The 14,199-nt window shown below is 39.4% G+C and overlaps 1 protein-coding gene across 1 annotated transcript in view; it reads left to right on the top strand.

Annotated features, from left to right (window-relative positions):
• Nucleotides 1-14,199, top strand: part of TBC1D5 (TBC1 domain family member 5) — a 343,310-nt gene that overhangs the window by 240,289 nt on the left and 88,822 nt on the right. The window contains exon 14 of the mRNA XM_065876432.1: nucleotides 11,209-11,294. Within this exon, the coding sequence (XP_065732504.1) occupies nucleotides 11,209-11,294 (86 nt within the window). The remainder of the gene's footprint in view (nucleotides 1-11,208; nucleotides 11,295-14,199) is intronic.

The following is a 14,199-nucleotide window of genomic DNA, read 5'->3' on the forward strand; positions in this document are numbered from 1 at the left end:
CTGTGTGAAAGTGGGTTTAAAATAATTACTAATTGTTCCAATATTTTGCAAAGACATACTTTTAAAGTTGTCCACCACAGGGAGATCAGCTCGGTGCTTTGTGATCTCCTGGAGGGGTGGGATAGGGAGGATGGGAGGGAGGGAGACGCAAGAGGGATGAGATATGGGAACATATGTATATATATATAACTGATTCATTTTGTTGTAAAGCAGAAACTAACACACCGTTGTAAAGCAATTATACTCCAATAAAGATGTTAAAAAAATAAAAAAAAAAAAGTTGTCCACATCACATGTCCTACACAATGAGAACTTAAAACTGTCATTGGGTCTGGTCTTTCTTACATACAGAGTTTTATATGTGTAGAATTCTAGTGGCTCTTACATTTTAGAGGAAATTCCAGATCTATAAAAAAATAGAAATCAAAACTGTTATATTTCTGTTAAATTTTATTTGGAAAAGAATCCTTTGAAATAAGAAAGGCAAATGTTACTTTTAAAATATTGCAATTGCATGAGGTTAGAATTCAGCTCATTTAATCTCATCCCGCTAAGGAAACCATTGCTATCATTTTGGTACATAGTTGTGTGAGAAGATATTGCTCCAAAATTTCTTGACTTTTTAAAACCTTATTCAGAAGAGACTAAACTAAATTAAAAGAGAACAATTATAGGTGAATTAAAGAACTGCCAGTACTGAATCTTAATGTATAAACAAAGGCATGTGCCCTTTTTAAATAAGTGTCTATACCTGTTGATTTCTATAGCCACATGTTGGTTTACAGAGGTATTAGACATTCAGTAGCTACAGCCACAGGTGGCCATTGAGCACCTGAAGTGTGGCTGGTCCAAACTGAGATGTGCTCTCAGTGTAAAGTATACACAAGATTTCAAACACTTTGTACAAAAGAAAGCATGTAAAATATCTCTATTTTTTTATATCGATTGCATGTTAAAATGACAACATTTTGGATATACCAAATGAAACAAAATATTATTACAGACTTTCACTCTTTTTTCCTCTTTTTTTTTTTAACGTGGTTGCTAGAACATTTTTTTTTTTTTTTAAACATCTTTATTGGGGTATAATTGCTTTACAATGGTGTGTTAGTTTCTGCTTTATAACAAAGTGAATCAGCTATACATATACATATGTTCCCATATGTCTTCCCTCTTGCGTCTCCCTCCCTCCCACTCTCCCCATCCCACCCTTCCAGGCTGTCACAAAGCACCGAGCTAATATCCCTGTGCCTTGCGGCTGCTTCCCCCCAGCTATCTACCTTACTACGTTTGTTAGTGTGTATATGTCCATGACTCTCTCTCGCCCTGTCAAAACTCACCCTTCCCCCTCCCCATATCCTCAAGTCCGTTCTCCAGTAGGTCTGCGTCTTTATTCCTATCTTACCCCTAGGTTCTTCATGACATTTTTTTCCCTTAAATTCCATATATATGTGTTAGCATACGGTATTTGTCTTTTTCTTTCTGACTTACTTCACTCTGTATGACAGACTCTAGGTCTATCCATCTCATTACAAATAGCTCAATTTCATTTCTTTTTAAGGCTGAGTAATATTCCATTGTGTATATGTGCCACATCTTCTTTATCCATTCATCCGATGATGGGCGCTTAGGTTGTTTCCATGTCCTGGCTATTGTAAATAGAGCTGCAATGAACATTTTGGTACATGACTCTTTTTGAATTTTGGTTTTCTCAGGGTATATGCCAAGTAGTGGGATTGCTGGGTCATATGGTAATTCTATTTGTAGTTTTTTAAGGAACCTCCATACTGTTCTCCACAGTGGCTGAACCAATTCACATTCCCACCAGCAGTGCAAGAGTGTCCCCTTTTCGGGGCTTCCCTGGTGGTGCAGTGGTTGAGAGTCCGCCTGCCAATGCAGGAGACACTGGTTCGTGCCCCGGTCCGGGAGGATCCCACGTGCCGCGGAGCGGCTGGGCCCATGAGCCATGGCCGCTGGCCCGCGTACCACAAAAAAAAAAAAAAAAAAAAAAAAAAAAAAGAGTGTCCCCTTTTCTCCACACCCTCTCCAGCATTTATTGTTTCTAGATTTTTTGATGATGGCCATTCTGACTGGTGTGAGATGATATCTCATTGTAGTTTTGATTTGCATTTCTCTAATGATTAATGATGTTGAGCATTCTTTCATGTGTTTGTTGGCATTCTGTATATCTTCTTTGGAGAAATGTCTATTTAGGTCTTCTGCCCATTTTTGGATGGGGTTGTTTGTTTTTTTGTTATTGAGCTGCATGAGCTGCTTGTAAATTTTGGAGATTAATCCTTTGTCAGTTGCTTCATTTGCAAATGTTTTCTCCCATTCTGAGGGTTGTCTTTTGGTCTTGATTATGGTTTCCTTTGCTGTGCAAAAGCTTTGAAGTTTCATTAGGTCCCATTTGTTTATTTTTGTTTTTATTTCCATTACTCTAGGAGGTGGGTCAGAAAGGATCTTGCTGTGATTTATGTCATAGAGTGTTCTTCCTATGTTTTCTTCTAAGAGTTTGATAGTTTCTGGCCTTACATTTAGGTCTTTAATCCATTTTGAGCTTATTTTTGTGTATGGTGTTAGGGAGTGATCTAATCTCATACTTTTACATGTACCTGTCCAGTTTTCCCAGCACCATTTATTGAAGAGGCTGTCCTTTCTCCACTGTACATTCCTGCCTCCTTTATCAAAGAAAAGGTGTCCATATGTGCGTGGGTTTATCTCTGGGCTTTCTATCCTGTTCCACTGATCTATCTTTCTGTTTTTGTGCCAGTACCATACTGTCTTGATTACTGTTGCTTTGTAATATAGTCTAAAGTCAGGGAGCCTGATTCCTCCAGCTCCTTTTTTCGTTCTCAAGATTGCTTTGGCTATTCGGGGTCTTTTGTGTTTCCATACAAATTGCGAAATTTTTTGTTCTAGTTCTGTGAAAAATGCCAGTGGTAGTTTGATAGGGATTGCATTGAATCTGTAGATTGCTTTGGGTAGTAGAGTCATTTTCACAATGTTGATTCTTCCCATCCAAGAACATGGTATATCTCTCCATCTATTTGTATCATCTTTAATTTCTTTCATCAGTGTCTTATAATTTTCTGCATACAGGTCTTTCATCTCCTTAGGTAGGTTTATTCCTAGATATTTTATTCTTTTTGTTGCAATGGTAAATGGGAGTGTTTTCTTGATTTCACTTTCAGATTTTTCATCATTAGTATATAGGAATGCCAGAGATTTCTGTGCATTAATTTTGTATCCTGCTACTTTACCAAATTCATTGATTAGCTCTAGTAGTTTTCTGGTAGCATCTTTAGGATTCTCTATGTATAGTATCATGTCATCTGCAAACAGTGACAGCTTTACTTCTTCTTTTCCGATTTGGATTCCTTTTATTTCCTTTTCTTCTCTGATTGCTGTGGCTAAAACTTCCAAAACTATGTTGAATAAGAGTGGTGAGAGTGGGCAACCTTGTCTTGTTCCTGATCTTAGTGGAAATGCTTTCAGTTTTTCACCATTGAGGATGATGTTTGCTGTGGGCTTGTCATATATGGCTTTTATTATGTTTAGGAAAGTTCCCTCTATGCCTACTTTCTGGAGGGTTTTTATCATAAATGGGTGTTGAATTTTGTTGAAAGCTTTCTCTGCATCTATTGAGATGATCATATGGTTTTTCTCCTTCAATTTGTTAATATGGTTTATCACATTGATAGATTTGCGTATATTGAAGAATCCTTGCATTCCTGGAATAAACCCCACTTGATCATGGTGTATGATCCTTTTAATGTGCTGTTGGATTCTGTTTGCTAGTATTTTGTTGAGGATTTTTGCATCTATGTTCATCAGTGATATTGGCCTGTAGTTTTCTTTCTTTGTGACATCCTTGTCTGGTTTTGGTATCAAGGTGATGGTGGCTTCGTAGAAGGAATTTGGGAGTGTTCCTCCCTCTGCTATATTTTGGAAGAGTTTGAGAAGGATAGGTGTTAGCTCTTCTCTAAACGTTTGATAGAATTCACCTGTGAAGCCATCTGGTCCTGGGCTTTTGTTTGTTGGAAGGTTTTTAATCACAGTTTCAATTTCAGTGCTTGTGATTGGTCTGTTCATATTTTCTATTTCTTCCTGATTCAGTCTTGGCAGGTTGTGCATTTCTAAGAATTTGTCCATTTCTTCCAGATTGTCCATTTTATTGGCATAGAGTTGCTTGTAGTAATCTCTCATGATTTTTTTTATTTCTGCAGTGTCAGTTGTTACTTCTCCTTTTTCATTTCTAATTCTATTGATTTGAGTCTTCTCCCTTTTTTTCTTGATGAGTCTGGCTAGTGGTTTATCTATATTGTTTATCTTCTCAAAGAACCAGCTTTTAGTTTTATTGATCTTTGCTATTGTTTCCTTCATTTCTTTTTCATTTATTTCTGATCTGATTTTTATGATTTCTTTCCTTCTGCTAGCTTTGGGGTTTTTTTGTTCTTCTTTCTCTAATTGCTTGAGGTGCAAGGTTAGGCTGTTTATTCGAGATGTTTCCTGCTTCTTAAGGTGGGCTTGTATTGCTATAAACTTCCCCCTTAGAACTGCTTTTGCTGCATCCCATAGGTTTTGGGTCGTTGTGTCTCCATTGTCATTTGTTTCTAGGTATTTTTTTATTTCCTCTTTGATTTCTTCAGTGATCACTTCATTATTAAGTAGTGTATTGTTTAGCCTCCATGTGTTTGTATTTTTTACAGATCTTTTCCTGTAATTGATATCTAGTCTCATGGCGTTGTGGTCGGAAAAGATACTTGATACAATTTCAGTTTTCTTAAATTTACCAAGGCTTGATTTGTGACCCAAGATATGATCTATACTGGAGAATGTTCCATGAGCACTTGAGAAAAATGTGTATTCTGTTGTTTTTGGATGGAGTGTCCTATAAATATCAATTAAGTCCATCTTGTTTAATGTATCATTTAAAGCTTGTGTTTCCTTATTTATTTTCATTTTGGATGATCTGTCCATGGGTGAAAGTGGGGTGTTAAAGTCCCCTACTATGAATGTGTTACTGTTGATCTCCCCTTTTATGGTTGTTAGTATTTGCCTTATGTATTGAGGTGCTCCTATGTTGGGTGCATAAATATTTACAATTGTTATATCTTCTTCTTGGATCGATCCCTTGATCATTATGTAGTATCCTTCTTTGTCCCTTTTAATAGTCCTTATTTTAAAGTCTATTTTGTCTGATATGAGAATTGCTACTCCAGCTTTCTTTTGGTTTCCATTTGCATGGAATATCTTTTTCCATACCCTTACTTTCAGTCTGTATGTGTCTCTAGTTCTGAAGTGGGTCTCTTGTAGACAGCATATATAAGGGTCTTGTTTTTGTATCCATTCAGCCAATCTGTGTCTTTTGGTGGGAGCATTTAGTCCATTTACATTTAAGGTAATTATCGATATGTATGTTCCTATTTCCATTTTATATATTGTTTTGGGTTTGCTACTATAGGTCATTTCCTTCTCTTGTGTTTTGTGTCTAGAGAAGTTCCTTTAGCATTTGTTGTAAAGCTGGTTTGGTGGTGCTGAACTCTCTCAGCTTTTGCTTGTCTGTAAAGGTTATAATTACTCCATCAAATGTGAATGAGATCCTTGCTGGGTAGAGTAGTCTTGGTTGCAGGCTATTCTCCTTCATCACTTTCAGTATGTCCTGCCACTCCCTTCTGGCTTGTAGGGTTTCTGCTGAGAGATCAGCTGTTAACCTTATGGGGATTCCCTTGTGTGTTATTTGTTGTTTTTCCCTTGCTGCTTTTAATATGCTTTCTTTGTATTTAATTTTTGACAGTTTGATTAATATGTGTCTTGGCGTGTTTCTCCTTGTATTTATCCTGTATGGGACCCTCTGTGCTTCCTGGACTTGATTAACTATTTCCTTTCCCATATTAGGGAAGTTTTCAACTATAATCTCTTCAAATATTTTCTCAGTCCCTTTCTTTCTTTCTTCTTCTTCTGGAACCCCTATAATTCGAATGTTGGTGCGTTTCATGTTGTCCCAGAGGTCTCTGAGACGGTCCTCAGTTCTTTTCATTCTTTTTTCTTTATTCTGCTCTGCAGTAGTTATTTCCACTACTTTATCTTCCAGGTCACTTATCCGTTCTTCTGCCTCAGTTATTCTGCTATTGATCCTATCTAGAGTGGTTTTAATTTCATTTATTGCATTGTTCATCGTTGCTTGTTTCATCTTTAGTTCTTGTAGGTCCTTGTTAACTGTTTCTTGCATTTTGTCCATTCTACTTCCAAGATTTCGGATCATCCTTACTATCATTATTCTGAATTCTTTTTCAGGTAGATTGCCTATTTCCTCTTCATTTGTTAGGTCTGGTGGGTTTTTATCTTGCTTCTTCATCTGCTGTGTGTTTTTCTGTCTTCTCATTTTGCTTATCTTACTGTGTTTGGGGTCTCCTTTTTGCAGGCTGCACTTTCGTAGTTCCCGTTGTTTTTGATGTCTGTCTCCAGTGGCTAAGGTTGTTTCAGTGGGTTGTGTAGGCTTCCTGGTGGAGGGGACTAGTGCCTGTGTTGTGCTGGATGAGGCTGGATCTTGTCTCTCTAGTGGGCAGGTTCACGTCTGGTGGTGTGTTTTGGGGTGTCTGTGGCCTTATTATGATTTTAGGCAGCCTCTCTGCTAATGGGTGGGGTTGTGTTCCTGTTTTGCTAGTTGTTTGGCATAGGTTGTCCAGCACTGTGGCTTGCTGGTCGTTGAGTGAAGCTGGGTGCTGGTGTTAAGATGGAGGTCTCTGGGATATTTCCACCGTTTAATATTATGTGGACCTGGGAGGTCTCTTGTTGACCAGTGTCCTGAAGTTGGCTCTCCTACCTCAGAGGCAGAGCCCTGACTCCTGGCTGGAGCACCAAGAGCCTTTCATCCACACAGCTCAGAATAAAAGGGAGAAAAAGTAGGGAGAATTAGTAGAAGTATGAGTAAAGAAAGAAGGAAAGGAGGAAAGGAAGGAAGGAAGAAAGAAGCAAAGAAGGAAAGAAAGGAGGGAGGGAGGGAGGGAGGGAGGAAGGAAGGAAGGAGGGAAAGAAGGAAAAAAGACAGAAAGAAAGATGATACAGTAAAAATAAAATAAAGTATAATATAGTTATTGAATTAAAAAATATTTAGAAAAAAAAAAGGGACGGATAGAACCTTAGGACAAATGTTGGAAGCAAAGCTATACAGAGAAAATCTTACACAGAAGCATACACATACACCTTCACAAAAAGAGGTAAAGGGGGAAAAATCATAAATCCTGCTCCCTGAGACCACCTCCTCAATTTGGGGTGATTCGTTGTCTAAAGGAGGGAAGGAAGGAAGGAAAGAAAGAAAGAACGAAGGTAAAGTATAATAAAGTTATTACAATTAAACTTAATTATTAAGAAAAAGAATTTTTTAAAAAAAGTCATGGACGGATAGAGCCCTAGGACAAATGGTGGAAGCAAGAGTATACAGACAAGATCTCACACAGAAGCATACACGTACACATTCACAAAAAGAGGAAAAGGGAAAAAAATCATAGATCTCGCTCCTAAATTCCACCTCTTCAATTTGGGATCATTCCTTGTCTATTCAGGTATTCCACAGATGCAGGGTATATCAAGTTGATTGTGGAGCTTTAATCCGCTGCTTCTGTGGCTGCTGGGAGAGATTTCCCTTTCTCTTCTTTGTTCTCACAGCTCACAGGAGCTCAGCTTTGGATTTGGCCCTGCCTCTGCGTGTAGGTCGCTGGAGGGCGTCTGTTTTTTCGCTCAGACAGGACGGGGTTAAAGGAGCCGCTGATTCGGGGCCTCCGGCTCACTCAGGCCGGGGGTTGGGGGATGGGGGAAGGAGGGGCACTGCGTGCGGGGCGGGCCTGCGGCGGCAGAGGCAGAGTGACGTTGCGGCAGAGGCCGGCGTGACGTTACACCAGCCTGAGGCCCGCCGTGCGCTGTCCCGGGGAAGTTGTCCCTGGATCCCGGGAACCTGGCAGTGGCGGGCTGCACAGGCTCCGCGGAAGAGGGGTGTGGAGAGTGACCTGTGCTCGCACACAGGCCCCTTGGTGGCGGCAGCAGCAGCCTTAGCGTCTCCCGCCCGTCTCTGGGCTCCGCGGTTTTAGCCGCGGCTCGCGCCCGTCTCTGGGGCTCGCGCTTCCCGCCGCGGCTCGCGCCCGTCTCGGGGGCTCGCGCCCTCAGCCGCGGCTCGCGCCCGTCTCTGGGGTTCGCGCTTTTAGCCGCGGCTCACGCCCGTCTCTGGAGTTCCTTTAAGCAGCGCTCTTAAACCCCTCTCCTCGCGCACCAGGAAACCAAGAGGGAAGAAAAAGTCTCTTGCCTCTTCGGCCGGTGCAGGCTTTTCCCCGAACTCCCTCCCGGCTAGTCGTGGTGCACTAACCCCTTCAGGCTATGTTCAAGCCGCCAACCCCAGTCCTCTCCCTGAGCTCCGTCCAAAACCAAAACCCGAGCCTCAGCTCGCAGCCCCGCCCGCCCCGGCGGGTGAGCAGACAAGCCTCTCGGGTTGGTGAGTGCTGGTCGGCACCGATCGTCTGTGCAGGAATCTCCCCGCTTTGCCCTCCGCACCCGTCGCTGTGCACTACTCCGCGGTCCCGAAACCCCCCCCCCTCTGCCTCCCGCAGTCTCCGCCCGCGGAGGGGCTTCCTAGTGTGTGGAAACTTTTCCTCCTTCACAGCTCTCTCCCACTGGTGCAGGTGCCGTCCTTATTCTTTTGTCTCTGTTTTTTCTTTTGCCCTACCCAGTTACGTGGGGAGTTTCTTGCCTTTTGGGAGGTCTGAGGTCTTCTGCCAGCCTTCAGTAGGAGTTCTGTAGGAGTTGTTCCACGTGTGGATGTATTTCTGGTGTATCCGTGGGGAGGAAGGCGATCTCCGCGTCTTACTCTTCCGCCATCTTCCTGTACCTTCTAGAACATTTTAAGTTACATATGAAGCCTGCATTTGTGACCCACATTATATTTCTGTTGGACAGTGCTGGTCTAGACCATCCATGTGTACACATACTTCTGTTTTAGTAACAGTGTCACCTTCTCAGATAGAAAACCCTATTGAATGACTTTAAACTATAACTTCTGATTTTATTTTCTTACATTTCAAATACTATTTTTCGACATCATCTTTTGATTCTTTCTTTTCCATCCCAGTACAGTGGCACTTTAAACTGCCTCTCCTTTTGATACTAGTAAGTCTCCTAGGAATTTAAATAGGCCTCAGTGAAAGCAATACTTGAGCCTCATTCATATGTTCAAGTTAGATCATTATTCCTAATAATGGCTTTAAGTGCTTAGATAGATCAGCACTTCGTGTCTTGAATTGCTTGTCATTTCTTTATAAAGATGTTTCAAGAAATTGCTCCATGCATTCCCTGCTTTCATTGTTTCCTAGCAAAGAGGAACATAATCCTATATTAATTTGTTGAAAGTCAGAGAAGAAAAGCCTTTTATAGTCACGAAAACAAAATGTTTCCAGGTACTGAGAATAAAGAACAAAATTGGTTATGAGTGATAGTCCTACGCAAGTTAATTTTTAAAATAAATCATGAATGCACTGTCAGTCTGCCAGTGGCTTTGACCTCTATTTCATTTTCCCGTTATGCTTGGGTCCAGGTTGTCATCAGCTACCAAGAGGAAACCTATGTAATTCCTAGAGAGCTAGAAGTTGCACTGTTAGACTTAATAGTATGGTAGTCATGGAAGCATCAGTTATCTTCATCAAGGCAATTCAGATTTGATTATTGTAGAACTGTGTTGAATACCAAACCAGTGGAGTAGTAGCTGGAGCTAAATCAAGGGATTGTCATTTTTGTCAGATGATTACGGCTGACTTGGAAGAGATATGAAAGGGTTGAGCTCTGTAAATATTCTCTTTTCAGCAGAAAAAGAAAAGGTCCATCATGGCCTTAAGATGCAGCTTGTTAGCTTGATGAATTTCAAACTATTTAACCTTAGCAATTATGTACCCCCGCCTACATGCAAGTATATCCGTGCCTTGGGATTATGTCTCCAAGGACTGATATCAAAGCATATTGGTAATTTTCTATTAAGATAAAATGCAGCCTTTTTATGCCTAGTTAGATCTCTCAAAGGACAGGGCATGCTCTTGTTCAAAGTCCTAATTATTAACTTGAGTTATATGTTCAGGTAAACATTGGAACACATTTATTTATAAGTTTTTAAAAACTGTTTAAGGAAAAATACATATAATTTAACCTTTCAGAGATGATGGTATTCATTTAAGTTATGCTATTAACGTGTTACATTTTTATAAACTGAAAGTGTATTTGATTAATTTGTATTTGCCTGAGGGACTTGATACTTTTAAATAATAGACATATTAAATAATAGCAACCTATGTAAATAGACACACCCAACCTAATGATTCAAGGACATTTCTGCAAGTTTATAAATAATACTACATGCCAGAAAGTACAGTGTGTTGCTGCATTTATGAAAATGTGCATTGGTCAGTTTGCTTTTGTATTTCTACTACCTGGGCACTTATTAAACTCGTATATAAGAATAGATGACACAGAAGGTGCAAACTTCAAAAGAATTGCTGAATTCTGAAATAACTCATTCATTTTAGGAGAAGAAAGACTCGGTGTGCCATCTAGTGGGCATATATAGCACTTCGGTTATCAAAAACTAACTTGAGTTTTGCTCTTCTTCAAATGCAGCTTTCTTGACACTTTGTGTCTCCTAGGCCTTAGGCATAGATTATGCTGGGGTTAATCTCATACAATATTTCAGTTTTGTTGTAATTTTGTCTGATTGTATTTTGGAAAGGCATATTGAAAATGATCAAAATTATCAAAAAGAAATCTAATGAAAGGAATAAATCTGTGTGAACTACGAAACAGGTAAAAAGAAAATGTATTAAAACAATTTCAGTCTAATCAGACTAAGATCAGTTAAGGCAAAACTTCAACAATAAAAACAAACAAACAAAAAAAAAAACAGGGAGTTCCCTGGCAGTCCAGTGGTTAGGTCTCTGCACTTTGACTGCTGTGGCCCAGGTTCAATTCCTGGTCAGGGAATTAAGATCCCACGAGCCATGAGGCGCAGCCAAATTAAAAAAACAGAAAAACCCAAGCACATTAATTATTAAACTTCATTATTATACGTATTTTTTTCTGAAAGAATATAAAAACAATTGTTTCATTCTTTTATGTGTTAATGTATAATTTAAATAGCTTTATACATTTTAATTTACTGCTTTTTTTTTTCTATAGAGAAATCCAAGACCAGTGACTTATCAGTTCCATCCAAATTTAGATTATTACAAAGCCCGAGGAGCAGACCTCATGAATAAAAGCCGGTAAGTCCTCTTTCTCTGATGAAAGTCACTAAAATATTCTTGGAGATCGTCAGGAAATGTTACACGTTTGCTGAAAATAATTTCCCAGATTTGAGTATGGCAATGGTTAATGCATGTAATGAATCTTTGTAAAATAAATTATCTGAGTTTTTTTTTAAGGCATGAGCAAAGGATGTATGTTGATGTCAGTGGTAAGGTGAAAAATTAAATAAATTTAAGAGTACTTATTACAGATTGAAGTTTGTCAACTTTGTTCTTCTAACACTAAGAAACCTGAATAAAGTATGCCTGCTTGTGCAATCTCTTTCTAGACCCTAGCTGTTGACTGAAAAGAAGCAGTTCTGTAATATATGTTTAAATTATTTCAGTAACAAAATTAAAACTGGGTTTCCCAACTGTCTTTAGAACTACACAATAAACTTATAAATGCATCTTGTGTGTGCATTTGTGATTACATACATAGAAAATTTAAGGGCCACTGTAGGAATAAAAAAAAACATTAAAATCCTACTTTTAAAAGAAATTAACACTGGCATAAAGGGTTGATGAACAGTTTTGTTCTTTCATAATACTATACTCAGATGTCTCAAGAGTTAACTCATCAAACCAGAACCATCTCAAATTAGAACATAATTTCAAAATTTACTCTGGTAGACTAAAATGTTAGTCATGATAAATGCTGCAAGTTGTCCGAATTTTCTTCCTTAAGCATTTTGCCTCTGTGCTAGCTTTTCTTCAGTAGAATTCCAACAACCTAAATATACATGGCTGGAGTACACGTACATGATGTGTTCTGCTCCTACTCGGAGAGTTTTAAAAAAAGACATAATTCCTGACACATCGAAACTCATCGTCTGAGGGGTGAGAGGATTTTACAAGAAAGCAGCTAAATTTAAACTTGCATTTTGAACCCTTAGTGTAACGTTATTTTTAAATTACCCATCCTTGATTGAAGTCTGTCTCATGTTTTGAAGGGCTATGTAATTATAAGACCAGTTCTGTAGCCCACGAGGCTTCTGTGAAGCTCTTTTCTGTTTGTTCATTTCATCTGATTCTTGGTTCACAAATAAAAGGTTTTTCCCTATAGTCACTTTGTTCATTTAATTTAACAAATTCTTCTTGAGTGCCAGACTTTCAGTATTCTAGGCATTGGAGATAGTGAACAAACCAGAAAAAAATCCTAGCCCTCAGGAATCTTACAGTCTAATCACTTGTATTTCCTCCCTGTCAAGTATTTAGTTTTGATATGTTTTTTAAAAAGTATATTTTAGGTACTTTCTTCATACAAGATCTTTCCAGCTGGAGCTCCTTCTTCTCTCCCCTAATCTCCACCCTGCACCCCCTGCCCACCACCTTCCCCAGGTTAGTTTTCACAGGACGGCCTGTAAACTCTCAGTTTCCAGCAGATTAGATCACACTCCCACTTGAACCTCCAAAGGCTTCCTAATACCTCCCATAATCCAGTCTTCTTCCCTTGCCCCTCCCCTAGTGACCTCATCTCCTCCACCCTGCCCTTCTCTTCCCTCTTGCCTGAGCTTGCCTGGGGCCATAGTGCTTCCCTGTTCTCCTCCCACCTCCCCTATTCCTTTTCAGCTTCATGATTTATGGCTCAGCACAAATATCTCACACAAGGCAAGCCTATCTCTCTCTCACAGTTTTTTTTTTTATTGACATATAGTTGATTTACAATGTTGTGTTAATTTCTGCTGTACAGCAAAGTGATTCAGTTATACATGTATCTACATTTCTCTTCCATTATGGTTTATCACAGGATATTGAATATAGTTCCCTGTGCCATACTGTAAGACCTTGTTGTTTATCCATTCTCTGTATTATAGTTTGCATCTGCTAATCCCAAACTCCCACTCCATCCCTCCCCTCCCCACCCCACCTTGGCAACCACAAGTCTGTTCTCTATGTCTGTCAGTCTGTTTCTGTTTTGTAGGTAGGTTCATTTGTGTCATATTTTAGATTCCATATATAAGTGATATCATATGGTATTTATCTTTCTATTTCTGACTTACATCTTCTTTTTCCATTCATCTGTCAATGGACATTTAGGTTGTTTCCATGTCCATGTCTTGGATATTGTAAATCGTGCTGCGATGAACATAGGGGTGCATGTATCTTTTCGAATCATAGTTTTGTCTGGATATATGCCCAGGAGTGGGATTGCAGAATCATATGGTAGCTCTATTTTTAGTTTTTTGAGGAACCTCAATACTGTTCTCCATAGTGGCTGTACCAATTCACATTCCCACCAACACTGCAAGAGGGTTCCCTTTCATCCACAGCCTCTCCAGCATTTATTGTTTGTAGACTTTTTGATGATGGCCATTCTGACTGGTGTGAGGTGAAACCTCATTGTAGTTGTGATTTGCATTTCTCTAATGATTAGTGATACTGAGCAGCTTTTCATGTGCCTGTTAGCGATCCATATGTTCACACAAGCCTCTCTTGACCTCCCTTTTGTCTTCACCTCCCTTGGTCACTCTCTACCCCACTGCCCCCATCTTATTTTCATAGCATTCTTTACTCACAGAAGTCATAGACATATGTATCATCTATCTCCCCAACCTCCCCACTAAAGTCAAGCCCCCTGCAGGCAGGTCCCTTGTCTTACTCACTACTTGAGGGCACCTGGACAATCCTGGCTGGTGTGGGGAGGTTACTCAGTATTTGTTGTATGTATACATGATTCTATTTTTACATTTTTCAACATCTACTTTTTTTTTTTTTCAAAAAAGGAAATAGACTGTACCCTTTCCTTTTTCCCCTTGATGTTTTATCTCTCTTCCATTTAGCTTTCTGTCCCAGCATTTTTCTTCTCAAAAATGTTGGTTCTGTTTTATATATTTCCTTGTAAGCACATTGAGATTCTTACACAAAGTAACACTGTAAGGAT

Source organism: Phocoena phocoena, chromosome 4 (genome assembly GCF_963924675.1).
Source record: "Phocoena phocoena chromosome 4, mPhoPho1.1, whole genome shotgun sequence".
In the NCBI taxonomy this organism is placed as follows: Eukaryota; Metazoa; Chordata; class Mammalia; order Artiodactyla; family Phocoenidae; genus Phocoena; species Phocoena phocoena.